The sequence below is a fragment of the Pseudonaja textilis genome, chromosome Z (assembly GCF_049901715.1).
Source record: "Pseudonaja textilis isolate UNSWEBS1 chromosome Z, rPseTex1.2, whole genome shotgun sequence".
Taxonomy (NCBI): domain Eukaryota; kingdom Metazoa; phylum Chordata; class Lepidosauria; order Squamata; family Elapidae; genus Pseudonaja; species Pseudonaja textilis.
In genome coordinates, this window is record NC_142008.1 from 80,215,148 (window position 1) to 80,231,530 (window position 16,383).

The 16,383-nt window shown below is 33.9% G+C and overlaps 1 protein-coding gene across 7 annotated transcripts in view; it reads right to left on the minus strand.

Annotated features, from left to right (window-relative positions):
* Window positions 1-10,312: 10,312 nt before the first annotated feature.
* BAG1 (BAG cochaperone 1) overlaps window positions 10,313-16,383 on the minus strand; it is a 56,529-nt gene continuing 50,458 nt past the window's right edge. For all 7 annotated transcript variants that reach the window (XM_087916018.1, XM_087916021.1, XM_087916017.1 and 4 more), the window contains 2 exons: window positions 14,018-14,080; window positions 10,313-10,778 (listed from right to left, as the gene is read on the minus strand). In XM_087916018.1, coding sequence (XP_087772144.1) covers window positions 10,689-10,778; window positions 14,018-14,080 — 153 coding nt within the window. In that variant the 3' untranslated portion in view covers window positions 10,313-10,688. The remainder of the gene's footprint in view (window positions 10,779-14,017; window positions 14,081-16,383) is intronic.

The window sequence follows — 16,383 nt, forward strand, 5'->3', positions numbered from 1 at the left end:
AAACTGAATTAGCCATCTTCAACTGGTCATCATGTATCACATATAAATCATTTTCTAATGTAGCAGTAACACTTTTACCCTCTTTCTCTATTATACAGTTATCTCCCCTAAAGGTTACTACATAACCAAGATTAACTAAAGCCCTAACTGATAATGAATTAAATTTCAGTTTAGGTACATATAACATAGTTAAATGTTCATTTATACAAGAACAATATGCAGTACCTTGACCAGACGCTTTGATCTTCCATCCATTTGCCAATGATACATATTGTTTATTCATGGACATCTTTACAAACACTTTTCTATCTTTAGTAATGCATTGCGATGCTCCACTATCAACAACCCCCAAATCATGGTTTACAGTTGAATTGCTAGACATAGCTAAACTACCATTCTTCTTAGCCTTCTGGTGATTACCAGTATTCTGTTGTTTTCCTTTTTTTACAGAATTTAGCTATATATCCCCTAGCCCCACAAGAAAAACATTTCCTAACAGTATAGGCAGTTGAAGACAAATCCTCTTCTTTCTTTTTTTTAAATAAAGTTTTATTTGGGGTTTTAAGCATACAAAATACAAGTAAAACATCTTTTTTAAAAATAGCATGGTCCCGGGTTGAACTTCTTTATACAGACACAAAGCTCAATTTCATGCTCCTTTTTGTGTTTTATTCCATATTTTATACTATTTTACATTTTCTATATAGTTTTTCCCCTCTTTTAATTTTCTCAATTTTATTTTGATTATCTCATCTCAATTCAAATCATTATATTTATACTTTTGTCTGTTTTGTTTCAATTTCATATTATCTTTTCTCATTAAACAAATTTTCTCCTGTAGTTACTAATTGGAGTATGACACCTTTATATCTTTTAATTACATCCATTCAATTCTTATTTAAACTTCAATATATACCTTAAGATTATGACCTTCAATATAATACATAATACATAACTTCCAATCAAATTCTGCTTGGTACATTCTTATAATACACACTATATTCTTGAAAAAAAAAGATTATAAATATATGTAATTATAAACCCTCATTTGATTCCAATTCAATCATTAATAATCATTAAAATCTTAACATCTTTAACACTTCTTTTCAATTAAATATCATACTTCCTTAAAGACACATATAATCTCCATAATTAATTTTTCCCTTATTTCTCTTCATATGTTTTGTAAATCATTAAATATTCATTTTGTTACATTTATTTATTGACAAGCATTCCACTGAATTACAATAACTATTTTATCAAACATTTTAATCATACATTGTTTCATATTTTCTAAAATTATTTCTGTTTTAAATATAACATTACTATCTTATGTACCTTTGCAGAATCCCTTTTCCATTAAATTTTCACTCATTATCTCTAAACAGGCCCTGTTTCTCTATATTTTGTTTCTGTCCTTTATAACTTCTTTTCTTTCTTCCTCTCATCTTCTCCCGCCCCTTTTACCCCCCTTGTCTCTCTACTTCTAATTCTCTCTTCTGCATTTCCCTCTCCTGTTGCTTTCTGATTTATACTTATTTTCACTCTATTTTTTGGGGGAATTGTTTTCCCAATCTTAAACTTTCCATTCTTTCTCCCGTTTCCTTTTTTCCCGCCAGCTAAGATTACTTGTTCATTAAAGATGGCTTCTTCTTTGTCGCAATCTTCTTGTTCTGCAGGCATTTCTTGTTGTTTCTCATAGTTCAAAATCTCTATTTCCAAAAACTGAAATACAAAGCCAAAAGAGCCTCTCCCTTCTTGTGCATCTTCTTTGTACTTTTTAAGTTCCATTTTCAGTTCTTCTAAAAGTGGAGCCATTTTAAACAGTTTTAAACAACCACCCAGTTGGTTTTAGTCATTCAAATACAATAACCAAAAATCCAGAAATCATCAAGTAATCCAAATAGTCCCATTATTTCTTTTTCCACTTTCTCTTCCTAGAGTTTTGTTGCGATAATTCAGTTAGAATGTATCTTTTGGAAGTCTTGTTGAGATTTTACTGTAAGTTCTCTACTGCTGATACTGTGTTGTCTGGTATTGTAAGAGGTGGTAGTAGGGGATGGTTTCTTCGAAGTCTACCACCATTTCTATGGTTTTGAGTGTGTTCAGTTCCAGATTGTTCCGGTTACACCACGAGGCAAGTCATATAACGTCCTGTCTGTATGCAGATTCATCATTGTCGGGAATGAGACCAATCACTGTTGTGTCCATCAGCAAACTTCAGTATTTTAACAGATGGATCATTTGAGATGCAGTCATTGGTATATAGGGAGAGGAGAAAGCACAAAGCCTTCGGGGGGCCCTGTATTGATTGTACAGGTATCAGATGTGATTCTGCCTAGCTTCACCTGCTGCTTCCTGTCTTTTAGGAAGCTTATGATTCGCTTACAAGTGTGTTTAGGTACCACTAGTTGGTTTAATTTATTTAGAAGAGTGTCTGGAATAATGGAATTGAATGCTGAACTGAAGTCTACAAAGAGGACCCTTGCGTAGGTATTTGGAGATTCAAGGTGTTGTAGGATGTAATGCAGAGCCATGTTAACAGCATCATCTCTCAATCTTTTTGCTCGGTATGCAAACTGCATGGGATCTAACAGCGGATCCATGATGGTTTTCAGGTGGGACAGCACAAGCCTTTCAAAGATTTTCATAACCACAGATGTTAGAGCAACTGGTCTGTAGTCCAGAAACCAAAGACAGGAAATAAAATGATTTGACAGAGAAAGTCTGGGAATTCCATATCACATCATGAATACATAAGAAGAGAAAGTCAAAGAGCATAAGGCAGAACCAGATGAAGATGGAAAAACAACATCAACTACACACTACAACAGCATCAAATAAGAATGTTTGAGGTGCAAAAAGTGCAAAGGTTAATATTTTGTATCTCCCTTGACACCCGAAGGCACCCTTACTGATTCATATCACCCTCAACACATGCAGCACCTCACACACAATTACACTTCTATCTGAACCTAGGCCACAAAGATAACATCACCACCAGATGCTGGCTACAAACCATACTCCTTAATGGTACTACATCCACAAGGAGAGAAGTAAGCAGTGGGATACCACAAAGCTCCATCTTAGGCAGAGTACTCTTCAATATCTTTATAAATGTCTTTGATGAGGGAATAGAAGGGGAACTCATCAAATTTGCAGATGATACTAAACTGGCAGAATAGCCAATACCCCAGAAGACAAACTCAGGGTCCAAAAAGATCTTGACAAATTTGAACAATGGGCCCTACCCAACAATATGAATTTTAATATGGAGAAAAGCAAAGCTTTACATTTAGGCAGGAAAAATCAAAGGTACAGATTAGGGGAAATCTGGCTCAATAGCAATAACTGTGAGAGGGACCTTGGAGTCCTAGTAGATAATTTGAATGTGAGTCCTCAGTGTGCAGCAGCAGCCAAAAAAGCTAATACAATCCCGGGTTGTAGAATCAGAGGTGTAGAATCAAAATCACATGAAGTATTAATGCTGCTTTACAAAATCCTAGTAAACCACACCTGGAATACTGTAACCAATTTTGGTCACCATACTACAAAAAAGATACTGAGACTTTGCAAAAAATTCAGAGAAGAAGAACTAAGATGATCAAAGGCCTGGAGACTAAACAATATGAAGGGCTGCAGGTTTTGGATCTGGCTAGTCTAAAGAAAAGAAGAATTAGTGCAAAATCAACACACTTATTAAGAAGTAGGTTGTCGTCTACTTTTCAAATGCCTTACTGAGTTCCAACTGTACTATGTCCACAGAATTTCACTGGTCCAGGATTTTAGTCATTTTATCAAAGAATTAAATAAGATTTGCTTAGCATGACCTGTTTTTTGACAAGCCTGTACTGGGTTCTGATATAACTTTACTTGCTTCTAAGTGTTCGCAGATCTATTGCTTGATTATCTTTTCCAGGATTGGTAGCAATAGTAATAGTACTTAGACTTATATACCGCTATATAGTGCTTTACAGCTCTCTCTAAGTGGTTTACAGAGTCAGCATATTGACTCCAACGATCTGGATCCTCATTTTACCAACCTGAGAAGGATGGAAGATTGAGTCAACTCTGAGCCGATGAGAATTGAACTATTGACAGTAAGCAGAATTAACCTGAAATACTGAATTCTAACTACTATGCCACCATAGCTTGATGTCAGACTGATTGGTCTGCAGCTCCTTTGATCTTTTTTTCATTTTTTGAAGGTGGGAACCATATCAGCTCTTTTCCACTCCTCTGGTATTTCCCTGATACTCCAGGATCTATGAAAGATATAGTTAAATGGTTCCAAGATCACATCTACCAGCTTCTTCCTACCTCTGGGATGTAATCAGTCAGGTCCCAGTGATTTGAACTCATTTAGAGTGGATAGGTGTTCTGTTAACATTTCCCTACTTATTTCAATTTGTATTCTTAGTCTGTCTTTTATGGTTGTTTTGGTAGGTTGCATTTCTTTTTGTGTGAAGGCAAAATGCAAAGAATGAATTAAGCAGTTCTGATTTCTCTATACTACTGGTTACTTCCTTGTCATTTTCTCCCATTAGAGGACTGATTATTTCCTTGACTTTTTTCTTACTTCATTCTGAGCTTTAGCTTTCCTGACTTCATTTTGCAAATTTGGCTATTTGTTGGTGTGCAACCATGGTAGTTTCTTCTTGGATTTCTTGTTTTTCTTTTTCAGTGGTATTGTGCTGGATTGTGCTTTTATGATCATATTTTTCAGTGTTTGCCATGTTTCTTGAGTTGTTTTCCCAATTAAAATTTTCATTCATGGAATCCTTTCCATGCTCTAAGTTTGTTAACATCAGCTCTTTTAAAGTATAAGACACTGGTTTTATTATGTTCTATTGCTTCTTGGCTTGTTCTAGAGTATCTTGACTCACACACTCTTCCATAGTTGGTTTATGTGATTTCAAAAATGATTGAAATGCTATAACATACGAACAACAGGTGAAGCTGCAAGTGCTGATGAAGAAGTTGACTAACACTTTCCAAACTGCATGAGATTATAGTAGAGGGCAACTATTCAGATCTTACATGTGGAGGAGACTGGGCTACACTCAGGGGTGGGATTCAAATTTTTAACAACCTATTCTATGGGCATGGCTTGATGGTCATGTAACTGGGTGGACATGGCTTGGTGGTCGAGTCATTGGCTAGGTATGGCCAACTCAATATCACTCACATCAAGGAACGAATCTCCTTGCCTGGCCTCTCATGACTGTGGGGATGCTGCAACAGTCATGTGAAAAATGGTCATAAGTCACTTTTTTCAGTGCCATTGTAACTTTGAATGGTCACTCCACACAAGCAAAGTACCAGCAAAGGAGGGGAAAAAAACTCCAGAGAAGTTCCTGAGACAGGAAGTCTAGTCCTGCCACGAATGTAATAAGGGTAAACGGAGAGGCAGTTTCTGAAAGCAACACCAGAAAGTTTCCTTCCTGCCTTCCTTACAGGATTAGGCCAGTAATTTCTTCTTTAAAAAAAAAAAACAAAAACAAAGTTTTTATTTTTTACAACAAACATACGAACAGAACATAAAAACATAAACACATCTTTCAATTATATACATACAGTGTGTCAGTTGGTTACAATCTTTTGTGCTATCCTTTTTTTTACCATTACTCACAAGTTATATAAATTCTCACCTTATCAATCTAGCTTGTGCTTATATAATATCAATTATTAAACATTCATTTAACTATTTTTCCATCATTTTATACAAGATATTCTAATTTTCATTATGATTTAATCTTATATATTCATCCAATGGTTATATATTTTTTATTGTATTCTATATCAATCTATTAACTTTTATTGTAAGGCTTACTAATTTTACCATGTCTTTTTATATAATCATTGATAAAATAAATCCCATATCATATAAAATTGTTTATCCTCTTGTTCTCTAATTTCAAATGTCAATTTACTCATTTCGGCACAGTCCATGATTTTCTTAATAATTTCCTCCTGCATAGGTATTTTACATTTTTCCAATTCTTTACAATATATTTCTGGTATAATTCCCAATAAAAATATCTCAGGTTTAAAGTCTAGGTGTTGTTTTGTCATTTTTTCCAACCATGTGTGGATTATAGTCCAATATCTTTTTGCATCCAAGCATGTCCACCACATATGGTAATATGAACCAGGTATCTGATGACATTTCCAACATTTATCTGATTTATTCTTGAACATCCTCGCAATTCTTGTCAGGGGTAAGTGCCACCTGTAAAACATCTTATACAAATTTTCTTTTTAAAAAAAATTTTTTTATTGGTTTTTAAAAACAAATATAAACAAACAAAACATAAAAACATCAAGTTATTTTCCGTATGTGTACATACAGTGTGCTGGTTCATTTACAAATTGTTTTGTGCTTCCATTTCGTAGTCTTCAATTACAATTACATTGCATATAATCTCATATTTTCAATCAAAAATTAAATACCTTAGTATCATAATTAATCAATCATTTGACTATACTTTTATTCATTCATGTTTTACAAGATAATCATAATTTACTTAGTTTATTTTATAACAGTTCATATTATCATCCCAAATCTATCCTAAAATCATTTTGTAGATATGAGAAAGGAGTACATCTTTATATATTTATTATTTTCTAAAAGTCTACATATTTCATTACTGTATTTTATTGTCTAACCATTGATAGAAAAGAACCCAAATTTTATAAAATTGTTTATCCTCTTGTTCTCTGATTTCAAATGTCAATCTACTCATTTCAGCACATTCCAATATTTCTTAATGATTTCCTCCTGTGATGGTATTTTCTCATTTTTCCAGTTTTTTAGCAAATACAATCCTAGCGCTGTTTAATACATTTACAATCAGGTATTTCAAGTCTTTACTATATTTCGGTAAAATTCCCAATAAAAATATCTCTGGTTTCAAGTCATATGTTTTTTGTCATTTTTTCCAACCACATGTAGATTTTAGTCCAATATTTTTTAGCATCCGCACAAGTCCACCACATATGGTAATATGAGCCAGGTGTCTGATGACATTTTCAACATTCTCGGATTTATTCTTGAACATTATAAAGAAAATTTGTATAAGATGTTTTACAGGTGGCATTTTCCCCCGACAAGAATTACAAATTTTCTTTATATGCAGTTGACATTGTCATTTTATAATTTTGAGACCACAATTTTTGCCATTTATCTAAGTCAATCCCATATCCGAAATTTTTCCCCAACACAATCATTGTTTCTTTTACTTGTCCTTCCTGTAATTTAAACTCTAGCAAATGTCCATAAAGGTTTTTTTGATTACTTTTTCATCAGTACCTGTCAAAATTTTATCTAAATCAGTCAACTTATCATAGATACCTTCTGTTTTAACATCTTTATCAAATCTAGATTTTATTTGCAAATATGAAAACCAATTCATTTTTACACCTTGTTCTTCCATCGCTTGCATAGATTTAAGTTCACCCTTTTCATTCAATATCTCACCGTATCTAACTGTTCCTTTTTATATATTATTGGATAGGAAAAAGCTTCAATAGTAGATAGCCATAGTGGAATTTCTAAATAATATTGCTTTTTTATCTTCTCCCAGTTTAGAAACAATGCTTCTCGAATATAATGTCTTCTAAAATACCCCTGTGTTTTAGTTCCCTTATACCAGAGGAAGGCATGCCATCCACATAACAGCAAGTCATGTCCTTCTAAATTCAAAAGTCTAGTATTCCTTAGTGTTATCCACTCCTTTACCCATATCAGACTCATTGCTTGGTAGTATAATTCCCAACTGGGCAAAGCAAATCCTCCTCTTATTCTTGCATCTTGTAGCAATTTAAGTTTTATTCTTGCTTTCTTCCCCTGCCAAATGTATTTTAGCACTATTTTGTTTAAATCTTCAAAGAAAGATTTAGAAAAGATTTAGAAGCTGAGGCTGGTATCTTTCTGCTCATCTTAGAGTATTTAATAGAAAAATTGAGAAGAAAAAGCAAGAGCAGCCAGCTGCCACTCCAGTAAAAAAAAATAAAAACAAAAAATAAAAATAAAAAAGGGAAGGGAAAAAAATCTTCAGGCACTTGAATACCTTAATCCAATTGATTCCAATTATATAGAAAAAAATAAAAAAAATATAAAATGGAAAAAGGATGAAAAAAATAAAAAAAGGAAAAAAATTGAAATGACAGAAATCTATATATTCCCCTTGCTAAAAAGGTAAAACAAAGGGAGGAGGGAGAGGAAAAAAAAGTAGTCTTATTCTTGCATCAAAGGACTCAAGTCCAAATATAAAAATCCAATTGGGGAGGAAATAGAAAAAAAAGGAAAGAGAAAATGCAATTCTGCCAATAAGCAAAGCACTGTCACTATATGTTCGAGGCTCTTTACTAAATCAAAAAACAAAATTTCCAGTTCTCTTTTCAAGGTCACTTCAATCTTCTTTCTTCAATTTCAAATCCAGACTCCAGCTATCAGTAGTTCCACAGAAGAGCACCTGCAAACAATCTACATGCTCTTCCACTATCTTTTCAATGAAAAGCACAGAGTCCTTGAATGTAACATCAAATGTATCAACAAGAAAGGAAGAAAGGAAAACAATATATCCAAGGTGGCAGCGCTTATTATTTCCTTTCCTTTCCCTTCCCTCTAATATTAAAACCAGGAATAAAAAAATAAAAAAGAATCTAAAGTTATTAAAGAGAAAAAATAAGAGAAAAAATAACTTTTCCAAAAGTTATTTTGAAAGGAAAATATAAAAATTAAAAAGGAAAGACCAGTCCAGTTTAAAAATTGAAAAGTTTTACAAAATCCAAAGTTCCAATAAAAGAAAGAAAAAACCTTCAGGTTTAATTTGTAGCTTAATCTTACGCCGCTTGAGCACTTTTATCTTCACTTTTAAATTTAATTTTTAGTCTTTTAGGGTGTTCTCTCCAGAAAAATAAGTAGAAAATTATCTCACCAAACTGACACACTTTCTTTCCAGCTTTCTTCCATTCCGGAGCTGTCCCAGCTTCAGCAGCTTTAATGGCTGCCTCTCCATTGCGGGAAAAAAAGGGCTTCTCCTGGGTCTACCAGGGACTTTGCGATGTCCCTAGGATCAACAGGATGTGCCCTCATCAGTCACCATCTCTATGGGACAGTTTAGGTCCGTTGGGACCGTCCTGCAATGGAGATATCAGCAGCGATCTTAGAGTTTAAAGACTGCATGATGTACCACCACGACGCTAGCTCTGCCCTCTCCCAGTAATTTCTTCTAACAACTGGTTCTCCGAACTGCTTAGAATGTTAACAACCGGTTCTAGCGAATAGGTGTGACCTGGTAGAATCCCAACCCTGGCTACACTGAAAGAAAACATCAGAGCGGACTTAAATCCACAAAGAAGCCAAAAACAATACCTGGATATAAAGCATTTAAGGACAGAATAACTTTGTCGTTGGGCAGAAATCTCTGGATACAAGCTGAAGCCATTGCTGATCCACAAACCAGAGAACCTTTGTGCCCTCAAAAACAAAAATAAGCACAGTCTCCCAGTATATTACAGATCCAATCAGGCGGCTTTGATGACATAAGTAATATTTGAGGATTAGTTTATGATCTGCTTTGTGTAAGGGCCTAGTGCTTAGAGAACAACATCCCTTTCACAATTCTCATACTCCTGGACAATGCCCGTGGATACCCCCCACATTTTCAATTAAAAAGTTTCAATTGAATTTTAAAAAAATATTTTTTAAAATAAAAAAAATTAGAATTGAAAAATATTTAAAAACTGAAAAAGAATTTAAAATGAAAAAACATTAAAATTGAAAAAAAAATTAAAATTTGAAAAAGATTAAAAATGGAAGAATTTAAAATAAAAAAAAAGTGAAAAAAATAGACATTTGAAATTTTTTTTAAAAATCTACAGATTTTAAATGTAACAATTTGCAAAAGTTCTTGGCCCTTTATAAGCACTTTTTGTGGGAAAACTCAGGCTGTTTTCTAGGAGATACTTTGCTTTTAATCCTCTACTCCCTGCCTGGAAAGTTTGTCCCTTTCTTCCCTGTCCACAAGTGTTTCGTACTTATCCTTTTTCTCCTTGCCTTCTTCCTCTTTGGATGCCTGGCCACTGCTGGGATTTTCAAGCGCACTGTTCTCAGCCATTGCTATGGGCACTCTAGTCCACTGTCATATACACACACACACACACACTCACACTCACATTTATATCATATATATTCACAGACACACACACATTGTCATACACATAATCATATATTTCATATATATTCATACACATATTATATATATATATATGTCATATATTCATACACATATAATGTGATAGGAAATTTGCTGCAATGTATTACATTATTTATTGAGTTTATTTTCAATGATAATGATAAAAGATATTGGATTGGATTGGACGACATCTATAAAGATAGAACAAATAAAAATATTGAAACCACAACAGCTGAAACATGTGTTCATAGAAAGATATATTGAAATGTAGCAAGGGAAAAATAATAAACAAAACAGAGATGGGTTGTGTGTCTGAAGGCTTTCCTGACTAAAATACATATTGATGAGTAAACAATAGCTAACATGCAACACTCCCACAAAACTCTGCTAAAACTAAAAATTTGAACACTGGAATAACTATTCCAAAAACAAGAGCAAACTTTTTGCTCACAGAGCAATTCATTATCTTAGTTACTTAAAAGAGCTTCATTCTGCAAGGACCATATTCTTTGACTGTAGTTTATCCATTTCTTGACCAATATTTCCTTCCACTGTATCACACTGTGCAAGAAAAGCCTGAAAACAAAAATAAAGTCAAACAATATTTGTCAAAATATGTTCTCTCTACATTTCTACAATAAAAGTGACAATTAATTATTTTAGTTATTAATTGTACACTGAACATTGAATGATTCTGTTAGAGCATCTTCTTCCATATATATATATATATATATATATATATATATATATATATATATATATATATATATATATATATATGTGGATCTTTGGTTGTTAAGGTTTTCTCCCGCGTAAGATTCGAAGTATCTAGGCAACGTTTCGATGAAGTCTCATTCATCATCTTCAGGCTTCTGTCTCCGGCTCTGTGCTTCTCAGAGTGATGTGAGATTGCAGCTGCTTCTTCCTTTTAACTGCTAGTGGGGTGGGACTTGATTGGGTGGGGGCTTGGCTGTGTTCTGATTGGGTGGGGTGTGTTCTCATTGGTAGGGGTTTGGCTGTGTTCTGATTGGTTGGGGGTTAGCCGTGTTCTGATTGGTTGGGCGTGTTCTGTTCAGGTGGGGACTTGGTTGTGCTCAGGTTAGTCTTAGTTGCTGGGGATTTGAGTTGGTGAGCTGTGATCTTGCTGTTTGGCTTGAGTTCGTGGTTGTGCTGCATCTTCATAGTGGGTGTCGGTTTGCTTCATGTATGGCTCGGAGGGGTTTGAAGTGGGTAGTGATGCAGCTGCAGTGCAGCTTCTGGTCCATGGTCATGTCTCATCTTCTGAGTGGGTGTGAGTCTGTTTTCTACATGGAAGTGTGGTGGTGGCATCTTGTGTGGCTCTCATGGGTGTGGGTCTGGTGTCCTTCTTCATGTTAGGTACTCGTCTGTTCATGAGGGCGGGTTTCCAAATGGCTGGAAGGCGGGAGGTGTCATCTCGTTTGTTCATGATGTGTGGGCGTTTTTCTATCTCTATGGCTTCTCTGATTATTCTGCTGTTGAAGTGTTCGGTTTTGGCGATAGTTCTGGTAGCCTGATGATGGCAGATGAGATTCTGCCGAAACGTTGTTACAACTTTAAAAGCACAACTACGTGGGAAAATACCCGAACAAAGCTGAATGCCATACATGTAAGTACCCGCGAAAACTTAAGAAAACATATATATATATATATATATATACACACATACATACATACATACTTAAAGTTTTCTTTCTTCCTTTCATTTTCCTTCTCCCCCCTAGTGTACTACCCTTTATTTGACAAAGGAACTGGTTGACAAACCACATGTAGCTCTTAATGGAACTACATCTACATCAAGGGAAGTAAGCAGTAGGGTAACCAAGGTTCCACTGTAGGCCTAAGACTCAATATCTTCATAAAAAATTTAGATAAGGAAATAGAAGGGAAACTCATCAAATCTGTAGACACTAAGCTGGCAGGAATAGCTAATAGCACAGAAGATAGGCTTAAGATCCAGATGGATCTCTATAGACTTGAACACTGGGCTCCATCTGATAAAATAAAATTCAACAGAGAGAAAAATATGGTTTTACATTTGAGCAAGAAAAAACAAATGTACAAGTACAGATTAGGTGAAACCTGTCTCAATAGCAATAACTATGAGAGGGATCTTGCAGTGGACAATCACTTAAATATGAGGCAGTAGTGTGTGGCAGCCATAAAAAAGGCAATACAATCCTAGGTTGCATTAACAGAGGAACATAATCATTATATGAAGCATTAGTACCACTTTATAAAGCCTTAGCAAGGCTGCACTTAGCATACTACATCTGTTTTTGATCACTGTATTATAAAAAAGATGTTGAGACAGAATAGAGAGAAGGGAAACAAGGATGATTAATGGTCTGGAGGCTAAAACATACAAAGAACAGTTGCAGGAACTGAGTATGTAGTGAAAAGAAGGACCAGGAGTGATATGATAGCAGTGTTCCAACGTATAAAGGGCTGTCCCAAAGAAGAGAGGTCAACCTATTTTTTAAAGCACCAGAAGGCAAGACAAGAAATGATGGAAACTAATCAAGGAGAGAAACAACTTAGGAGAAATTTTCCTAACAGTGAGGACAATTAACCAGTGGAATAGTTTGTCTTCAGAAGTTGTGGGTGCTTTACCACTGGAGGCTTTTAAAAAGAGGCCGGACAGGCACTTGTCTGGAATGGTATAGAGTCTCCTGTTTGAACAGAGGACTGGACTAGAAAATCTCCAATGTCCTTTTGAACTCTATTATTCTGTTTTTCATTTACCCTATTTGCATCCTATTATTATTATTATTATTATTATTATTATTATTATTATTATTATTATTATTATTATTATTATTATTTCTGGAAAGAAAGATGGAATTGTACAGGTTTATGTTTTTATTCATGAAAGAATGATGGCATATGCATATGGAAATAATTTTATAAATTATTAATTATTACTATATTCTACAGATAATTGGTTTTAATTGGTAATTAATTCAATTGATTTTTATCATAATCCTTTTGAATATAGTTTCTGGAACAAATACACACATACATAAGCTTATGCACACAAAGAAAACCTAAGTTATATTAAAGAGGTCTATGTAATCAATGTCATTTATTGCAAAAATTTGCAAACATTTAATAATTTGCAATTATTTTTATTCTTCAAATATGAATGTGTATTTAACTGTCATGAAATAATAAATACAAGTACTTGCTGGACAGACTTCAGGAATTAGGAGGAACTTTTGCAATGGTTCTTCTCTTGTCTCTGTAGCTGTTTCCAGTGGTGTTAGTGGAGGAACAGAGATCTAGACTTAGGTCCTTGCAACATGGAATGCTGCAAGGTTCTGATCACTCATCTTTAACTGTTATATGAAATGGATGGATGAGGTCATTTGATGGCATGAGATGCAGTATCATCAGTACACTCCACTTACTCAATCAGTGTATTGTTTGCTGGTCTTTTATTGTCTTTGGTTTGGGCTGATTGACTGATACATCCTTCATCCTTGTCATGCTATTTCATTGCTGACTCAATAAACTTGTGGTTGTAAAGGCTTGGGTGGAAACAATCTGTCTCTTATTCAACCCTATAGTCTTGTTATTATAAGCAAAAAAGGATCTGTGCTGGACCTCTGTCAGCCTCCCGAGTACACCAGACAGGAAACAAGACTTGGCAAGTTAAATCTATTTTAAAGCTACATTAACTGTATCTTGAAATTCTGAAGGTACAAACCTCTCAATGCCAATTTTAACCATTTACAATTTCTGATTTCTAATCTCTGCTTTACATCAAAACACTCTAACTTTATTATAGAACTTACCTGAACTTTTTTCACTAGCCCTTTCTTTTTTTGTTTACTATCATTAAAGTTGTCTGGTAGAATCTGAGAAGAATAAAAATAAATAATCATTAAAAATGTCTAGTACAATCTAAATATATGTATATATATATGTTTGATGAGAAGTGAAATGTCTTTAAGGAAAATGAAGGAAGTCCAGTTGCTTCTTGAAAAAGTATCTTTGGGACAACCATGACCTGGATAACTGAGAATCTTCACAGACATCTTGGAGCCTTGTTATTTAAGAGGTAAATTGACTCCCATTATTAAGTGTTGAATTCTAGTAGAGACATAATGGCTTCAAAAGTTTGCCAGCAAGGGAAAAACGAATTCCCTGCTCCTACTTTGTCTGCTGAAGAAAAATGTTAACAAATCTATTTATAAATAAAGGCTTTAAAGAAGCTGTCAATAAACTGCTGATAAATGTTGCTTAATCAGAAATAATTATTATCCTTCCCAGATCCCATCAATATTTTTAATAGAGGGAGAAAAAAGCTTTCTTATTTGGAACTTTTAGTGTTTGGGAATCTCTTTTCAGGATTTATAAAAGCATTCAGCAAATATCAGCACAATGCTGCAGAACTCCCCCCCCCCCAAGATATAACAATTAAAGATAATTACATGAGACACTAATAAGAAAAGCACTAAACAAATAGTTTAGAAACAAAGATTTGAAAATATTAATATCAGCCACTTAAATATCTTTATGGAGTCATTTTTCAATGAACATTTTTACAAAATAGATACAATCAGGATATTAATTCCGTAAAATGTAGGGTTTTGCTTTAATTTAAAACTAAAGTCATGCTTAATTAAATTTCTTTGATCAACAACTCAAAATAGTATTTTGCAGCTCACTGGATTACATGTTCTTTGGAAAACAATGAAATAATTATGTATCCAGGTCTGTCTCCTCAGATAATTAACAATTCAGTAAGATATAGTTCTTCCAGGGAAGTAATGGTAAACTGAAGCTAGCTCTACAAAAATGAGTGATAGCCTTAAGTGGTAGCTTCTCCTATCATGAAATCCTTATTACTACTTTGAATTTATTAAAATCTATTCTGATCAAGTCTCAAGTATGTGTTTAACTACATATGTGTAAAACACAGTTTTCCTTAAAGTCAAGAATACTTTTTATGCTTCACTTCATTTATTGTTTGATGTAAACTATTCTTCACTTGATGTCTTTATTTATCCTCTGAAGTAAAAAGTTGTTCATAGGACAGATCAGGAATCTCTTAGAAGGGGCATTACTGACTTTGTTCCCAGTAGATATATTAGTTTAATGAAAATCCCTATCCCTATCACTTGATTTCCACTGAAAGATCTGCAATTTGTTTCTTGGAAAATATTATATCATTTACAGTTTGATAGATGAATGAGGTTATATACATGATATTTAAAACATTTTTCTATTTATTATTTTTAATTTTAACTAAGATACTCTGTACAGTATTGCCAAGTTTCCTACGTGTATTTTTAACAAATAGTTACTCCTTTCTATTGCTTCTGTTTCTTTTGAACATTGTTTTCTTTAATTGTTATTTTCTAATTAAGTAATTCTTCCTGAAAGACAGCAAGATCCTAAACCTCTATTAGTGATCTTGAGAACTGTTTAATTTTACGGACAGTTACAATAAGAGCAAGAGGTTTAATTCTCCTAGATCTGAACCTAATCAAGATGGAAAAGTTAAAATCAGTAGCTGGGGATCCTGAACCCCCGCCTTGGAAAGGATAACCCTATCATCTTAAGTTTCAAATATTATAGAAAGAAAAACGAGGACATAACTGTAAATATATATTCGATTTCAGGAAAGCCTATTTTAATAATGTAGAGCAGAGTTCCCCAATCTTTCTGGCTTTACAGACTGGTGGGAGGGAGAGAGAATGGTCAACTTTACATTAATATTGAGCAAGCAAATTATTAAGCAATTACTTTGTATTTTGAAAAGAATCCATTGTTTGGCAGAAATACACATGTGCTTAATAAGAATAAATCATTCAAAATCAACCAGATCTCCTTTTTTAAAATTAAAAAATACCTATTTAGTTTATATCAGAAGAAAAATGGATCTAATGTATTTGGAAAACAATCTCCCATTATTTTCCAATATTTGCAAAATGAAGACTGGACTACGTTACCTTTAAATAAACTCAGAGCTGGTATTCCAGTGGCATTACCAAAATGAAATTCAGCCACTGGAAATATGGTGGCTGCTTTTAGAATTGAAAGGATTAGTGTGTCAACTTGTAAAGCCTAAGCAGTGTGTCTGTCTCAACCCTTGATTCCCTGCAGGGCTGGGCTAGACTCCATTTTAACCTAATGCGCTAACTGCAAAGATAAA